At 44.6% G+C, this 16625-nt stretch overlaps 1 protein-coding gene across 1 annotated transcript in view; it reads right to left on the bottom strand.

Annotated features, from left to right (window-relative positions):
- LOC126284543 (scavenger receptor class B member 1-like) overlaps positions 1–16249 on the bottom strand; it is a 212660-nt gene extending 196411 nt beyond the window's left edge. The window contains exon 1 of the mRNA XM_049983545.1: positions 15826–16249. Coding sequence (XP_049839502.1) covers positions 15826–16060 — 235 coding nt within the window. The 5' untranslated portion in view covers positions 16061–16249. The remainder of the gene's footprint in view (positions 1–15825) is intronic.
- Positions 16250–16625: the final 376 nt, after the last annotated feature.

Raw genomic sequence — 16625 nt, forward strand, 5'->3', positions numbered from 1 at the left:
GATAATTGTCGCCAAACTTTTTTGCTCACGAGCCAATACTGACAATGTGGGCCGGTACTGTGGGCCGCATACGTAACGATGTTGTTATTGATTGTTAACGTACACGTCAGTCCCAAAGTACTACTAATGGTTCGGAGTCGGCGCCATTCGACTTCGTGTCAACTGTCTCAGATTTCTGCGACCCTCAGTGACCCCAAAACTGGGGCAATGTAATCGCCTGACGAAATGCTGTTGTGTTGTCAGTGTGAGCGGATGATTAATTGATTAATAAAAATAATCGTATATTCAGATGCATTATGCAGTACGGGACACGGTCACAAACGTTTACTAAATTCCCGAATTTAATTTTTCTTGTATTAATTGCATTGTATGCAACGTCTTTAATTTATGAAATTCCCTGGCAGATTAAAACTGTGTGCCGGACCGAGACTCGAACTCGGGACCTTTGCATTTCGCGGGCAAGTCCTCTACCAATTGAGCTACCCAAGCACGACTCACGCCCCGTCCTGACAGCTTTACTTATGCCAGTACCTCGTCTCCTGCGAGCAGAGGAGAGCTTCTGTAAAGTTTGGAAGGTAGGAGACGAGGTACTGGCGGAAGTAAAGCTGTGAAGACGGTTCGTGAGTCGTGCTTGGGTAGATCAGTTGGTACAGCACTTGCCCGTGAAAGGCAAAGGTCCCGAGTTCGAGTCTCGGTCCCGCACACAGTTTTAATCTGCCAGGAAGTTTCATATCAGCGCACACTCCGCTGCAGAGTTAGAATCTCATTCTGGATCCTTAACTTAATTCCACATTTCTTGCTACAAATATGTACCACATTTGAAGACGACTGTCCCTCTAACGCGTATTCGCAATTCCATGTGACTTCCGCGTCAAAATCTGTACCATACCAGCTGACTGACATGAGTCGCACACGCCCGTGATTGTCAGTAATGGAAGAGGAAGGCAAACAGTATACCTAACATTCACCCCCCCCCCCCCCCCCCCATATCCTCCTCACCTCGCAGTGACCGCGCTATTTACACCTCTTCCCCTAAGCCAATTACCCAACCTTACTTAGCTGTCTGTCGAATTCGCCAACTTCAATTAAAATTAAGCGCATTTTAATACACTACTGTTTCTTTAAGTATTTTTGTTTGTTGCTGAGCAGAGAAACTATACGCTTCAGAAGCTCGTAACACTAGTTCACGTTTTTGGATTCGGCTGTTAGTTGCTAGACGCATACATTATAACGTACGGCTGCCACGGGAATACTTGATTCGCTATTTGACAATCTTGGCCTGTTTTAGGACCTAACGTGCCTTTTTTCGGCATGTCGTACCGCCGTTGTTCCATTTTGTAGTTAGCGGGCATTCGAGAACGTAGGTGGCGGTGGTTAGTGTTTAACGTCCCGTCGACAACGAGGTCATTAGAGACTGAGCGCAAGCTCGGGTTATGGAAGGACTGGGAAGGAAATCGGCCGTGCCATTTTCAAAGGAACCATCCAGGCATTTGTCTGAAACGATTTAGGGAAATCACGGAAAACCTAAATCAGGATGGCCGGAGTCGGGATTGAACCGTCGTCCTCCCGAATGCGAGAGAACGTAGGTGTCTGGAGCCAAAGGTATCTGGAGGTATTAGTGTGGGTGGGGTTGTTAAGGTGGGGATCGGCAGCTATGAAAGCTAATGACGATACTGAAACGAACAATGTCGAATGAGTAATTACTGAAAGTGATGTATATAAAAATTAAGCTCAAATGGCTCTGAGCACTATGGAACTTAACATTTGATGTCATCAGTCCCCTAGAACTTAGGACTACTTAAACGCAGCTAAGCTAAGGACATGACACATATCCATGCCCGAGGCAGGATTCGATCCTGCGACAGTAGCGGTCAATCGGTTCCAGACTGAAACGTCTAGAACCGCTCGGCAACAGCGGCCGGCAAAAATTAAGCATTTTTAGTATTACTGGAACTAAATGTACTGATTGGAAATAACATGAATTGAAGATCTGTAGGAGACAGCAGTAAAAGTTGAAACTGCTATTGATGAAAGATTCAAGATCACTTAACCATTCTAGCAAGGCCCTAGTTAGAGGTGGATGGCCGTCGGCTCCCTCAAGTATACGGCGTGTGCCCGTGTCATGTGGATGACTATGGTGAGCGCTTGTACAATGTAGTGTTGTCGTGGCTGGAGGGTAGAGGGGGGTTCCGGTACACAGCCTACTCCTCTGGAACGGCACCCAGCGACCGCCGAGCTCAACGTCCGTCAACTGTCCGTCAGCAGTGTCACCTGCCACCACTCTATGGAACTGCGGTTTGGAATTTAATGGAGGACATTCGCGCAAACACTGGTGATCAGCAACGTTACGCCACCACCTCTACTCCCTTTACAGGCAGTTAAAACATTCCGCCTCCAGAATTCGAGCCGGCTAGGAAGCCCTATTCGTGAGCCGCGTTAACGATCAGGGATTCTGAGGCGGGCGCGGAAATTTGTCAGTAAATGTATATACATTTGGGTATTGAACCAGGGACCTAGAAACGACGGAGAGGCTTCTTCCCGCCGTAGCCCTCACCGCCGCCCCACACCGAACCCAGGGTCATTGTGCGGTTTGGCCCCCAGTGGACTAATTCTGGTGCACGCGTACGTGGAGACAGTGTCTGCACGCAGCAATTGCCGGCATAGTGTAACTGAGGCGGAGAAAGGGGAACCAGCCGGCATTCGCCGAGGCAGGTGGAAAACCGCCTTAGAAACCATCCACAGGCTGGCCGGCGTACCGGACCTCGACGCTGATCCGGCGGGAGGATTCGTGCGCGGGACAGGCACGCCTTCCCTCCCGAAAAGCAGAGCGTGAGACCGCGCGGCTCTCCGGGCCGGCTGAGACAGTGTATACAGGGTGGTCGGAAACAGTCTGAAAAACGCCTACGAAGAGTCTGTATTGAGAAATAATCGACAAGGAAAAGATTCGATACGTTGCGACGATTCCGAGTTGTTTAGCATCAAAGTTAGCCAGTCAGGTCGTGGCGCTGCGCAAATTCGTGCAGCCAGCCAGGAGTAGTGTCCTCAAACAGAACGAACACATCTTTTGCCATCACAGCTTAAATCCCTTAAAAGGCCCATATTAGCTGGTAATGAGCATTTGAACAATTGGTAACTCAAGGAACCAGTCATATGTATGCATTACCGCATTTTAGCGAGTGTAAGTGCTTCAGTTTGCACGTGCAACGGCCTCACTGGCTAATTTCAATGTCAAGTAACTACGAAATGGCGCAAAGTGTCGAATTTTTTTCTTGACGACTGTTTGTCCACAAAACTTTCCCTGCAACACCCTTACAAAATTTTTAGACTGTTTATGACCATCCTGTACATATAGAAGTTCCCTCACTGGTGATTTAAACAGGAAAGTAGTTTACCGCCAATTTACGTGCACAATTGGAACGCTGGCGAGAGACGCTTGCTGTATTTGAAGAAGAGTTGCAACATCATACGCCGCAGTGTGGCCACAATGGCGGGAGACTGATTCAGAACGAGAACAAACCCTCAGAGATGGTGATACGAATGGTGTTGGCGATGTAGTGTTACTGGGTTGATAGATAGGTAGGCCACTTCAAGGGACGGAACACCGAGCAAGAAATAGAACGTGTTACTCCTCCGCCAATGAAATAAGTGAATACACGAGTCGTTGTCTCATTTATTGCAAACGTAGTTTCAGACATTGTTACGTTGTTTTCCTGACAGACTCACTGCCCACGTTGTTGGAAGGTAGCTCCGTAAATATGGAGTCTGATACTTGATTCATGTAGTAGCGTAGGCCATCGTAACTGGAGTGCATTTCAGTGAAATTTCTGGGTCTGCCACATTGCCAGAAAGGCAGACTGTCTTCAGTGTGATACCACCCTGATGCACAACAACGAAGACAGTTTTATGGTGACATGACAGTTTGGTTGAAATCAGGAGGCAACGGCAGCATCCACTTGTGCGCTACAACACGAGCTTTTGATCTAAACTGACAAATGGTGCCAAAAAGAGCGCTTATTTTAACCGAAATTTTGGTGGAAATGACGATGTCTTTCTTAGCGCAAACCTACGATTCTAGCATTTCTAGACTTAGAGGAAGCTTTAGACAATGTTGACTGGAATACTCTCTTTCAAATCCTGAAGGTGGCAGGGTAAAATACAGGGTGCGAAAGGCTATTTACAATTTGTACAGAAACCAGATGGCAGTCATAAGAGTCGAGGGACATGAAAGGGAAGCAGTGGTTGGGAAGGGAGTGAGACAGGGTTGTAGTCTCTCCCCGATGTTATTCAATCTTTATATTGAGAAAGCAGTGAAGGAAACAAAATAAAAATTCGGAGTAGGTATTAAAATCCATTAAATAAAAACTTTGAGGTTCGCCGATGACATTGTAATTCTGTCAGAGACAGGAAAAGACTTGGAAGAGCAGTTGAGCGGAATGGATAGTGTTTTTAAAGGAGGATATGAGATGAACATCAACGAAAGCAAAGCGAGGATAATGGAATGTAGTCGAATTAAGTCAGGTGATGCTAAGGGAATTAGATTAGGAAATGAGACACTTAATGTAGTAAAGGAGTTTTGTTATTTGGGGAGCAAAATAACTGAAACTTCCTGGCAGATTAAAACTGTGTGCCCGACTGAGACTCGAACTCGGGACCTTTGCCTCTCGCGGGCAAGTGCACTACCAAGAGCAGAGCACTTGCCTGCGAAAGGCAAAGGTCCCGAGTTCGAGTCTCGGTCGGGCACACAGTTTTAATCTGCCAGAAAGTTTCATATGAGCGCACACTCCGCTGCAGAGTGAAAATTTCATTCAGCAAAATAACTGATTATGGTCGAAGTAGAGAGGATATAAAATGTAGACTGGCAATGGCTAGGAAAGCGTTTCTGAAGAAGAGAAATTTGTTAACATGGAGTATACATTTAAGTGTCAGGAAGTCATGTTTGAAAGTATTTGTATGGGGTGTGGCCATGTATGGAAGTGAAACATAGGCGATAAATAGTTTGGACAACAAGAGAATAGAAGCTTTCAAATTGTTGTGCTACAGAAGAATGCTGAAAATTAGATGGGTAGATCACATAACTAATGAGGAAGTATTGAATAGGATTGGGGAGAAGAGAAGTTTGCGGCACAACGTGACTAGAAGAAGGGATCCGTTGGTAGGGCATGTTCTGAGGCATCAAGGGATCACCAATTTAGTACTATAGGGTAGCGTGGAGGGTAAAAATCGTAGAGGGAGACCAAGAGATGAATACACTAAGAAGATTCAGAAGGATATAGGTTGCGGTAGGTACTGGGAGATGAAGCAGCTTGCGCGGGATAGAGTAGCATGGAGAGCTGCATCAAACCAGTCTCAGGACTGAAGACCACAACAACAACAACAACAACAACAACAACAACAACTTCCTTGAACCCGCCGAAGCTGTGATCCCCAGCAAAAAATAATTAATCAGCGATGTACGTTGTAGCAACCACGACGCAGTGAATATGATGGTCGAGCTAGCAGTGTATAAGTATTTGAGATACGATAAAGAGAGGAAGCTCGTTCTGACATGCCTACATTGTGCAGTAACGCCGGGCAGACAATATTAGTAGCGACTTCAAGCTTTTCTATGATTCACATTTCTATAATAAATAGTAACAGAAAACAAATTCTCAAGTATTCAGTCAGAACCTGATAAGATTTCAATGTGCGACAAAGAACAGCAGCTTGTTTTGAATGTTCAGAAATGTAAAATAGTACACTCCACAAATTGGAAAAATATAGTCTCGTAGTATCAATGAGGAAGAGATGGAATCATTTAATTCGTTCAATTGCCATGTTGTAAAATCACATTAGGATAAAATTCCAAGCTTTCGATGATATCCGCTATCATCTACGTCAGGGACTAAAACTTTTTCCGAATTTGACGCGACAAGTGAACAGAGAAATTTTTATACAAGAACTTCGTCGTGAAAACTTCGTAGCCACCATGTTGTAACTGTTTGTGCTGATATGCGACGGAATGATCACACAGGCGAGCATATGACCACTGCCTTTTGAATGTTAGGTATGTATGTTACTGTTTATTTACTGTGCCGGAATGCTGCATTAGCTCCTCTACGCTCTTTCCTCAGTTTCAGTGCACATTTTTTGTCACAATAAACTATCTCAACACCATCATCATATGGAATACTCTTTAAATATCTGTCTAAAAGTCTTTGCTGTAACTAAAATAAACATATGTTGGAGAGGGTGAGAGGGGGAGAGATGCGAAAGAGAGAAAAAGGGGGCGACTGATGAAAATAAATGATTTACTGGAGCACAGTGTTATGTGTACGGCGTGTCTTACGTACAACTACTCGGCGTCCTCCGCGTCGTTTACGCATGGTATTTGGTGCTGTCTGCTGAGTCTGAAATGTAAGACACGGAGCTCTACGTGTCGACGAGCATCAGATCTCAGAATAGGGCGTAATAATCTGGCGGGCAGAGCACAGCGGGGCGTTGCAGGCGTTGGAACCTCATGTCTCCCAGCCTGTTGTTTCGCCTACGGGTGGGCATGTACACGAGGGCACGCTAAAAAGTGCCTCCGAATTTTTTATGTTAAAACTCTTAAAGCTTTTTAATTAAAACATTATTAACATTCTACATCTTTATTCTTCTTGTCTACATATTTATTTCTCAATATAGTCACTTTGGTGACGAACACATTTCTTCCAACGACAGACCGATTTGAAATTTCCTGGCAGATTAAAACTGTATGCTGGACCGACACTGGAACTCGGGGTCTTTGCCTTTGCGGCCAAGTGCTCTAGCAACTGAGCTACCCAAGCAAGACTCACGACCCCTCCTCACTGCTTTAATTCCGCCAGCACCTCGTCTCCTACCTTCCGAACTTCACAGAAGCTCTCCTGCATATCTTGCAGAAGTAGCACTCCTGGAAGAGAGGATACTGCGGAGACATGACTTAGGCACGGCCTGGGGGATGTTTCCAGATTGAAATTTCCACTCTGCAGCGGAGTGTGTGCTGATAAGAAACCTCTTGGAAGATTTTCATTCTGACAGACCAATTTTTTGATAGCGTCGCTGTAGAATCCTTGAGCTGCTTGCACCGTTTCATCACTATCGAAGTGAAGTCCTCGAAAGAGTTATTTGAAACCGATAAATGTCGCATGGGGCCAAGTCGGGACTCTATGGAGGATAATGGATGACAGCGAACCCAAGGCGTCGGACTGCTGAAGATATAGCAGAGCTCTATAGCGACTGACAGTTGTAAGTATGTAGTCGTGACGAACAAAGATATAGAATATTGGTAACGTTTGTTTTATTTAAAAAGCTTCAAGAGTTTGCCTTGATGGTGAGCTGCAGCAGGAACTTCCGCATTACTATGCAATCACACACCGTGGACGCTGTAACGGGGTGGATGAATAATTATTGCAATTATCACATCTGACATAATGTTGTGAAATAAACAGAGAGGAGCTTTGGGACAGGAAGAAATGTGAAGGGGACAGGTGCATGCTGGGATGTGAATATGTGGTAGACGGTAGAGAAGAGGGGTGGGAGGAGAGAGAGGAAGAGGGCTGCGGTGGGGGAAGAGCAGAGAGAGAGGGGAGTGCAAAGATGGGGAGAGGGGAAAGGGGAGCAGGAATGATTGGGGGGGGGGGGGGGGGACAAAGGTAGGAATCCCGATAAGCAGTGTTGACCGTATTGTGCCTAGCATTGCTGACTTATCAGATGCCCCAGCTTTTCCAAATTGGTGCGTATGTCTATGGGGTAGTGACACTACATAAAATCCCAACACGCCTCTACAGAGCATCGCAAGTCACCAGTCTGATGCAAAGATCTCAGTAACTATTAACGTGAAGAAATGTAAATCCATCGCGTCAGTATTTGCAAATGTGCTGCCCGTGGTCCACATCATTAAAGATTCTCTGTTGAAATGATTCATAAAACATACCATTATTTGGAAGCAGCAAGGCGTGGGAAAATAATGATGACTGATCATACAGGTTCATCTGTGAGTAATAGAAATGGAAAGATTGGGAAACTAACTTGTCAGCAAATGAAGTGTTTGTCCGGCCTGTATGGCAGCAATTTTCAAATAGGTGGGATGTACATGATGGTGCCCTGACAAGGGAATCGTGCGTTTAAGAAGGTCAGTTCGATGGCCTCATTAGCGCGAAGTCACAGAAGCGGTGAAACCAGTCAGCACTTGTGAAAGGATGCTTCTCACGAAGAATTGTTTCGAAAATCTTAAAACTGTCTTTTCGCTGTTTTATTTACGAATATTCCTTAGCTGTTTGCATACACTACTCTTATCTGAACAAAAGGTCGTGCTAGGGTGCATGAATAGCCTTTCCTGCCATTGGCCGGTCACTAGAAGAAGGGGAAGAAATGTTACAAACTGGTGCAGTAAAATGTACTATCTGCCACCCACCTTACAGTGGAAAGTAGAATACTGCTTTGGATGGAAGTGAATGAAGAGGGTAAAAGAGAAAGAGAGAGAAACTGACAATCATTATTTGGAAAAAGACACTCCTGTGTTCTGCTTAATATCGCGGGAGCCCTTTCCATCTTTTGTCATGTGTTAAACCACCGGCTGTCACGTCTGTCGGTAGAAACTTTGTGTCATTTTTCTTATATACCAGCGTTCCACTATTTGATGGTCTTAGAGCTGGGACACTTAATATTCCTCCCACCATTATTCACAAATTTTCTGTTGTTGAAATCAACAGATTATTTTTTCGATTAGTTGTTTCGATCTCCGTCCTATCAACATTTCTTCGTCTTCCATTCTGTTGTGTCGCATATTTTCAAATGCATTGGTTAGAAAGTAACCTCCGCCTGGTATTTTTATTTTGTTTGGTGTTGTTGACGCGAGTGTTTTCCTTTATTTTGCAGAAAGGCTGATAGTACAAACATTGATCGTAGTTTTCCACATCGCTGCATTTTTTTAAAAATATTGTATCCGTCTAAGCATCGGCCAAGACGAACTTATCTGTTATATCCGAGGTGCGACATTTTTCAACGTAGAAATTAAAAAAAAATACGCTACACTCATTTTATTTATCAAAAATGTCGCAGAAGAGTCTCTTGCTCCTAAAGACAGCAACTTTCTTATCTGGATGTTGTAAGAAACTTTTTCGTCAGACTCAAAATATAGAAAACGATTTAAGGAAAATATACACAATGCTGCTCTGGTATATGGCAGAATCCGACATAGCAAACAGGACTCCGTGAGATCGTGCGATTGAGTCACTACGTTGCTGTTAAACACCTCGTATCATAGATTCTGCGCTAGCAACTTTTGCCAACGTGACTGCCTTTATTCGATCAGAGGATAACATTTTAAGTTTTACAATCTTTTGCGACTAATTTGCTACTTTGGGTATATTTTGACTACCATGTGGACGTGCAATTGGAAAGGCTTCCTTTGAAGCTGACCCACATGCATCCATGCTCCCGCATCGCCATTTGAATTTCAATGTGAGTTGCACATCTTACTAACAAGTAGCGCTCCCAGCTCGTAAGACACGTCACAATCTTGTAAATTGCCTCCGTCCATTTGTAACGACCTGCGCTGACGAAACTGCACAAAGCGGTTGCTCGGCGCAGCAAGGTTCCGCTTCTGCCCCATCTCCGTCGTCTGTTTCCTAAGTGTGCCTGCGAGAGCTTTCACCCCGGGTGACGTCTTCAGACTCGTTTGCCGAGTTCAAGAGTCCACCGGGTACCGAAGCGACCCGGCTGGAAAATACGCGCAATCGCTGATCCACCTCGTTTCCAGTCTGCCGGCTCTAAGAGGACAAGCCAGTCCTGCCAACTTTGCGCGACGTAAGGACAGTAGTCGTGAACTGGCGACTCGCATTAACAGGCCAGAGATACCAGAGAGAACGAAAAAACAATAACCGCGAGCCCTACAAATTACTCAATTCAAACTCTGGCGTTCCAAGGTGGATGCAGACAGGTTATCTGTGCAGAAAAAGGAATTAGTCCAACAATATTCCGTCTTGCGTAAAACGCTCAATGTGAAATGAACGTCTCGCCCCACTCCATTTTATTCAGACTTACAGCACTTTTTTTTCCTTTTTCTTCTTTTTTTTTTTTTTTTTTTAAGGCACTCAAATAGAATCTCATTTGAACCTTGCGAAATTTCCATCCGCCATTAATTATGAAACATTTCAAAGTATTTAACAACATTTCTGGTAGGTAGGTGAATAGAGTCAAAATTCTAGGACACACGAAGTGCCTAGTCCGCTTCTCGCTAGCAGTAACTTTTGTTTCTAATTTTATTTAAATTCTGCATTTATTATCAAATTCAGATAATAAGTAACAAATAACGAATCGTTATTTTTAGTAAAAATAGTATCTTTCCATTTTTTAGCAAAAATCATACGAAACAGACTAAGATTTGACAAGGACATAACGAAATATCTTATCGGCAAACGAAAAAAAATTGATGTCATAAATACTGTTCAATCTTCAGAAATACAAAACATCTACTTTAAGTGTCATTTTTGCACCAAATTTTAATTAATTGTGAACTCTCGAATTTGAATGCAATAACTAATTAAGAGTGGAAAGATGTTTTTTCTTTGAGAAGTGCATCGTGCTGCTTTAGGACGTTGATAACTTGGCACTCGCCTCGAAATCCTGTAAGTATAGAGAGAATCGAAGCTCCCCTTGTGGATGAATCTGTATTTGAGAAGTGAATCCTCACAGAGAACGGATAACGCATCAGTCAGGATGACTTAGCAAAAAAAAAAAAAAAAAAAAAAAAGCTTCAGTTCATATAACGACCAAAGTCACAGACAAACGGATTCAGGGGCTGGTAACAACCGCCCTAACTTAAACACACACAAAATGAAAAAGTAGTTTCCTAAGTTGCGCCTTAGATGAGCCTCCCATCTACTATCCACTAAGAGATCTATGGCTGGCCAAAGAAGAAACATTGGACATTGCCCAATAATGGGCAAACAAATTGTAGTTTCCGGACACGAAAAAGTAAGTAAAGTAAGTAGTTTTACATATGAAATTTTTTAAAAGGTGTGAGCAGACTCTCCAACGTAATTTGGAAAAAAGAAGTGTGGTTATAGGAAGCTGCACCCAGGTAGCAGTATCAGATCGATGTTACACATAATCGAGTCAGAGTAAAGAAGAATTGACTGTAAGATCTGTACTGCTTAAAATTATTGGAAATATGCAAAAGTGATTTTCTCATGGAGGCGTCCTTATGAAATACACCTGACGGCTCTTCAAGCTAGAGCAAAGCCGGGAATGTGGCCGAAAGAAGCATACTCCAATTTAATGTGGCGTTAATGGTGCAACGCAAATCTTTACAGATTCGTAAACTTTCTGCATGTATGGCTATATGCCAACAGTTGCTAGATATAACATAGTTTTAAAAAATCTTACAAATCGTGTTACGACAGTCGTGTCTAAGTACGCCGTATTATGAAAAATTATTTTAAACTGTATACTCGGTCATCCCGGAGATTTCTCGAATTGTAAAGTTCTGTATGCGGAAACTATAAAAAACATGAGATACATATTGTTATTGTTGAAGTGTAGCTGATTAATCGACCTCTGGTACATGAAGAAAGATGAACGGTGAAGGTTATTTCAAGTTGGCTTGTTGCCTGTAATTATCAACATTAACGGTTCTTAATTGAACTGAAATATGCTCTTACGTAAGTCCTTCACTGCTCCGTAACACTGGATTAACTTGAAGATGATGACGAAGAAAAAATTGAAACTTTTCATCCACGTTACGTAACAGAATAGCTCGTTCGGAGGAAGTATGAAAGCCCCGGCCTTAGTGATTCACAGTCGTGGCTAGGTACGTGCAAGTCACTCCCCCCGCCACATAACGTGGTCTCTGCCATCGGCAACAATGAACGTGAGGTCTCCCAAGACAACGCGAGTCGGTTTACAGATCGGTCGTTCGCATTCCTGCGTGTTCTCAGACAGGAGAATGTTAAACTCAGTGGTATTTATATCGCGCTTCTCAGACTGCTCACAACTTTTCTTCGCAAAATTTCTGTATGTGACGCGTCGCGCCTCAGTTGCTGGCGATGTCGTCATGACATTTTAAAGGTGGTTGTCATGAGCAACTCAATGAAAATTTTTTAACGTAGACATTGGCGTTTCACTTCATTTTTTTCTGAAACTTCTTCATCGGCTAAGTATTCAACTTCTACACTCATACTGAGCACAGCTGCCTCGGAAACTGGTTTTCCTGATACAATACACTATTTACACTGATTAACACCGCAAAACACAGCACACATTTCCACATCGAATAGCCTTCATCTGTTTCAGTTAGACGTGCAGGGGGCTCATAAAGTGGTGACCAAAGAGTTTCCGTAACTTTGTCTAACCACTGAAGTAAACACACCACCTTTTCTTTTCCAATCAGTGACGGGGTATTTCGTACGCCTGACGAAAAACGACGAATTTGCGATATGCGTTGATTGTGGGGCAAGTTCTATGAAGAACCGCTTGGAAGTTCATGTCGCTCTGAAGGTAGTTATTCGTCCACCAGATCTGAGGTACCTGATCACAAGTATTCTACTTTCCATATAGATAATGCAGGAAGGGCATTTTTCGTTAATAAATGACTGGGAACACATATAGAACAATTTAAGATGTGGTATTTGCCTGCCGTACAAGTGTACCACAAGTATACAGTGATCCAGTTTCTCTTAGATGGTGATGGAAAAATGGTTCGAGAAAGATTGTAACACGTGATTCCTGAGATATTTCCTGACCAAGACACGACAGTTCGATGAGTTACAGCTGCCCTACAATAAAGTAATTTGAGAATGAAAGTGATTATTCGTTAACCCCGACATTCGAGATGAGTTACCCACCTACAGAGGCAGGGACACACAGATGTCCATGCACAGTGTAACAAGACTTTTTCACATATAGAAATCACAATCAGATGTGAAAAAAAGTGATAAGTGACAGAAAGAGATCCAATGACCGACCGAGGATTCGGAGGTTTGGGTCCGTAGTACGAAACTTTGACACTTAGCCACAAAGCCGCACTGGCAGGTGCTAGAAGAACCGAAAGTGAGAACATCTGTAACTATCATACCAACAAATAAATGTCTTACAGTCGCCTTGCACGATACTGATTTTACGTGTTGATTTCGCGTCGCTTCTTCGATTAGCCACAGATATTTATACGATGAGACGTGCTCAAAATATTGACCACGAATCCTGAGGTACTGAACAGTTCTTTGTTACAGGCATTACTGTGCATTTCTCAGCATTTAAAGAGAGTGAGTTTCATTGCCACAAACGGAAATGTCCGAATCGTTCTGAAATTCCTCAGAATTGTCCATGTACAGTGAAAGATATTACAGCGCTGCTGATCCTGTCTAATAAATCATCCACGTACAGAGCTAAATAAACGAGTATACAAAATGTGAGTGTTTAGAGAAGACAAAAGGAACATTTTTATGTGACACCAACGTTACAGGTGCACCGTTGCATGAAAGGTTACGCACTGGACTTCACCTAGGCCAAGTTTCCCAGTTGTTTTGACTGTTTCGTAAGTAACATGTTGGTATACTCTGATCTGCAACATCTTACTGCTAAAAGGGCAAGTTTTCGTTGTTAGCGGTCTCCACGTTCCTGGATAAAGAGTTACATTGTTATTTACGTTGTGATGCGTTTACACGAAAGTTTCTACTAACGTTTACAGTTTCTTGATGGCTGATTACATTCTGACCGAGTTAGCTGTCATAAGCGTCATTTATGAAGATTTAACGCAAGTAAACATTTAGACAAATTTTCCACAAGTAACTGAATTGGGAGGGGTTTGTCAGCGTCGTGGGCGTCGCTTTCTCACGACCTCACTCTTATGAATTTCCTTTTGCGGGGAAGAGATGAATCGTTTGGTGTAGGAGACACCGACAGACACTGCAGGAGATCAGGTTGACAGTTCGGCTATTGCTCCAACCATTATTTGTGAAATTCCTGGCTGTTTTGAGCGCGTTAGAAAGTCATTAGTATGCAGATGCCGGTTGTGTATTAACGTGAACGGACAACATTTTCACCAACGTATTAGGGACAGTATTCATCACACGGTAGTTTCAACACCGTCTATTACCAACATTGTCGCAAACTTTAAGGAGCCCTAGTGCGGAAATGGTGCACCTGTGTGATTTCTGTCAAATAGAAAGTGTTTCTTTTTGTCTCCAGCATTCACACTAAATCTAGTTTTTTTACACCCTACATAAGTGGTTTGAATATTATAGGTACAAAAGAAAGGAACGTGTAGAGGAGAACGCAAAAAGCAAATAATCCTAATAATCATAGATCCATGACCCAATGGTTTCCTCCGTTCGACCCATTTGTGCTAACCACATGAGTGTCTTATAACAGAGTCCACGAGGATCCATGGAAACACATTACAACAGGCTTCTTCATCGATTCCCATACCTGTTCAGAAGTGCCAGACGCGATCCCAAATTTGTGGCAACCATTCACAAAGCGTTTATGGAGTTCATCGACACTACCAAGAGAGTTGGTGTACACTAAAGCTTTTAAATATGGCCTAAAAGATCCAGACTGTTCAAGTCGGACAACCTGGGAGGCCACGGCATTGGCGAGCCACGATCGAAACACTTATTGTCGAAGATCTGCGCCAGATGATGCTGTCCTAGTGCATCATCGCGCTTGTACTGGGTGGGTATAGCCAAAAAACTAAAAACCGGCTCGCTGAGGTTCAGGGTGGGCTGTAATCACAGTAAGGTAGCGAAAGTTGTCAGGTATTATAATACGTTAATGGGGAAGCAATTTATGCTGAAACAAATTAGTTCCAATTTCGGCCACCAGACGCAAATTTGGCGCTGTACACCATCTCGTAGACGTCTCTGGTGCTGATATCGAAGAAACTGTGTTAAGTGGTGATTACGTAGGCTTTCCTGGCGTAATAAGTCTTGAAAGTCTCTTAGGGTTTGTTGCCGGATCCTAAAATCAGCTTGACTCGATATCTCGGCGACCCAACTGTTCGCCATCTTCAGGAAAATGCTGCCTGTGCTGATGAGTCCCGCTGAGAACTGCCAGTCTTGACTCGATGTTTCGGCGATCCAACTGTTCGCCATCTTCAGGAAAATGCTTTCTCTGCTGATGAGTCCCGCTGAGAACGGTCAGTTCTCAGCGGGACTCATCAGCAGTGGCGGCATTTTCCTGAAAATGGCTAAGAGTTGGATCGCCGAAATATCGAGTCAAGTTGATTTTAGGATCCGCCAGCAAACCCGAAGAGACTTTCATGTGCAAGTGGTGATTAAATATAGAATCAGCAATATGCCTCTCTTCTTTCCTGATCTTTCCTGCTCGCGTCCCATTTCTAGTCCGTTACGCTTCAACCATTTCTATACGTCTCCTCTTGAATTCATAGAGCTATATTTGTACCAGGTGGCCAAAACAGGAACTTGTTTTTTTCGAGTGTGTTAGAATACCTACCAAGTTTCGCTACCATACATAAATACAGCCGCAATGGAACTCTCTGGATAGCTGAACTTTAGTTGTAACTATTCACCATAAGGAAGATCATCAAAAGCACGATAACAGTGATGTAACACTGGGACGAATGCACTTGTGCATATGTCGTATCGGAGAAACCACTCGTTTCCTGAGCTTCGTTTACTAAGATTATTTGCTTGTTCCGTTATCCTCTAAGGGCCCCCTTCGTTTGTAGCTGGGACTGCCAAACACGCACTATACGGTTAACATTAGAGTGTTATTACTCTTCGTTGTGGCACACGCGATGGTACTTTCGTTTCCGTGGTACATTCGCCGTCCATTGTCACCTGCGCGTCGAGCCTGCGGACTTACGCCTGCGGTGGAGCCGGCGCTGGTGGTCGGGGTCGTGGAAGGCCCTGTTGACGACGACGCCGGCCTTGGAGCCGCGGCGGCCCAGCTTGGCGGCGGCATCGCAGGTGCTGGTGCCCTCCTGCTGGGTCTTCTGGAGCTCCTGCTGCTTGTCGGCGGCGTCCGCCTCGGTCTTGGACGAGCTGACCACGCGGTACGACTTGGCCACGAAGCCGAAGAGGCTGAGGAAGTCCTTCATGGCGGCGGCTGCCTGGAGCTAGTGTGCGAGGCGAGTCGCGGGCAGCGCGGCACTGGAGCGGCTAGCGGGCGGCAGTCACGGCGCGCACTGCACTGGGGGAGGGGGGCGGACACTGTGTGAGCCGACCGGAGCGCGCGCGGGGTCCAGCTGAGAGTGGCGGCGCGCCGCGCGGCTGCCGCAATATCAGAGGCGGGAGGCCGGCCCCGGGAAAACCGAAGCCCGCTGCCGGGGGGCGGGGGGCGGCGAGGAGGCTCGCCTCCCACCAGCGGGCGGCGGAGGCGCCTCCTGAGCTGAGCTGAGGTGTCGCGTCGTGTGGTAGGCCGGGCGGTGGGGCAGACCTCGCAGCATCCAGCGTCCAGTCCTGGCGTGTGCAGTGCAGGGCAGTGTACGAAGATACCATACTGCAATCGAATTTCTATAACCCATACATACACTACTGGCCATTAAAATTGCTACACCACGAAGATGACGTGCTACAGGCGCGAAATTCAACCGACAGGAAGAAAATGCTGCCATATGCGAATGATTAGTTTCTCAGACCATTCGCACAAGGTTGGCACCGGTG

Source organism: Schistocerca gregaria, chromosome 8 (genome assembly GCF_023897955.1).
Source record: "Schistocerca gregaria isolate iqSchGreg1 chromosome 8, iqSchGreg1.2, whole genome shotgun sequence".
In the NCBI taxonomy this organism is placed as follows: domain Eukaryota; kingdom Metazoa; phylum Arthropoda; class Insecta; order Orthoptera; family Acrididae; genus Schistocerca; species Schistocerca gregaria.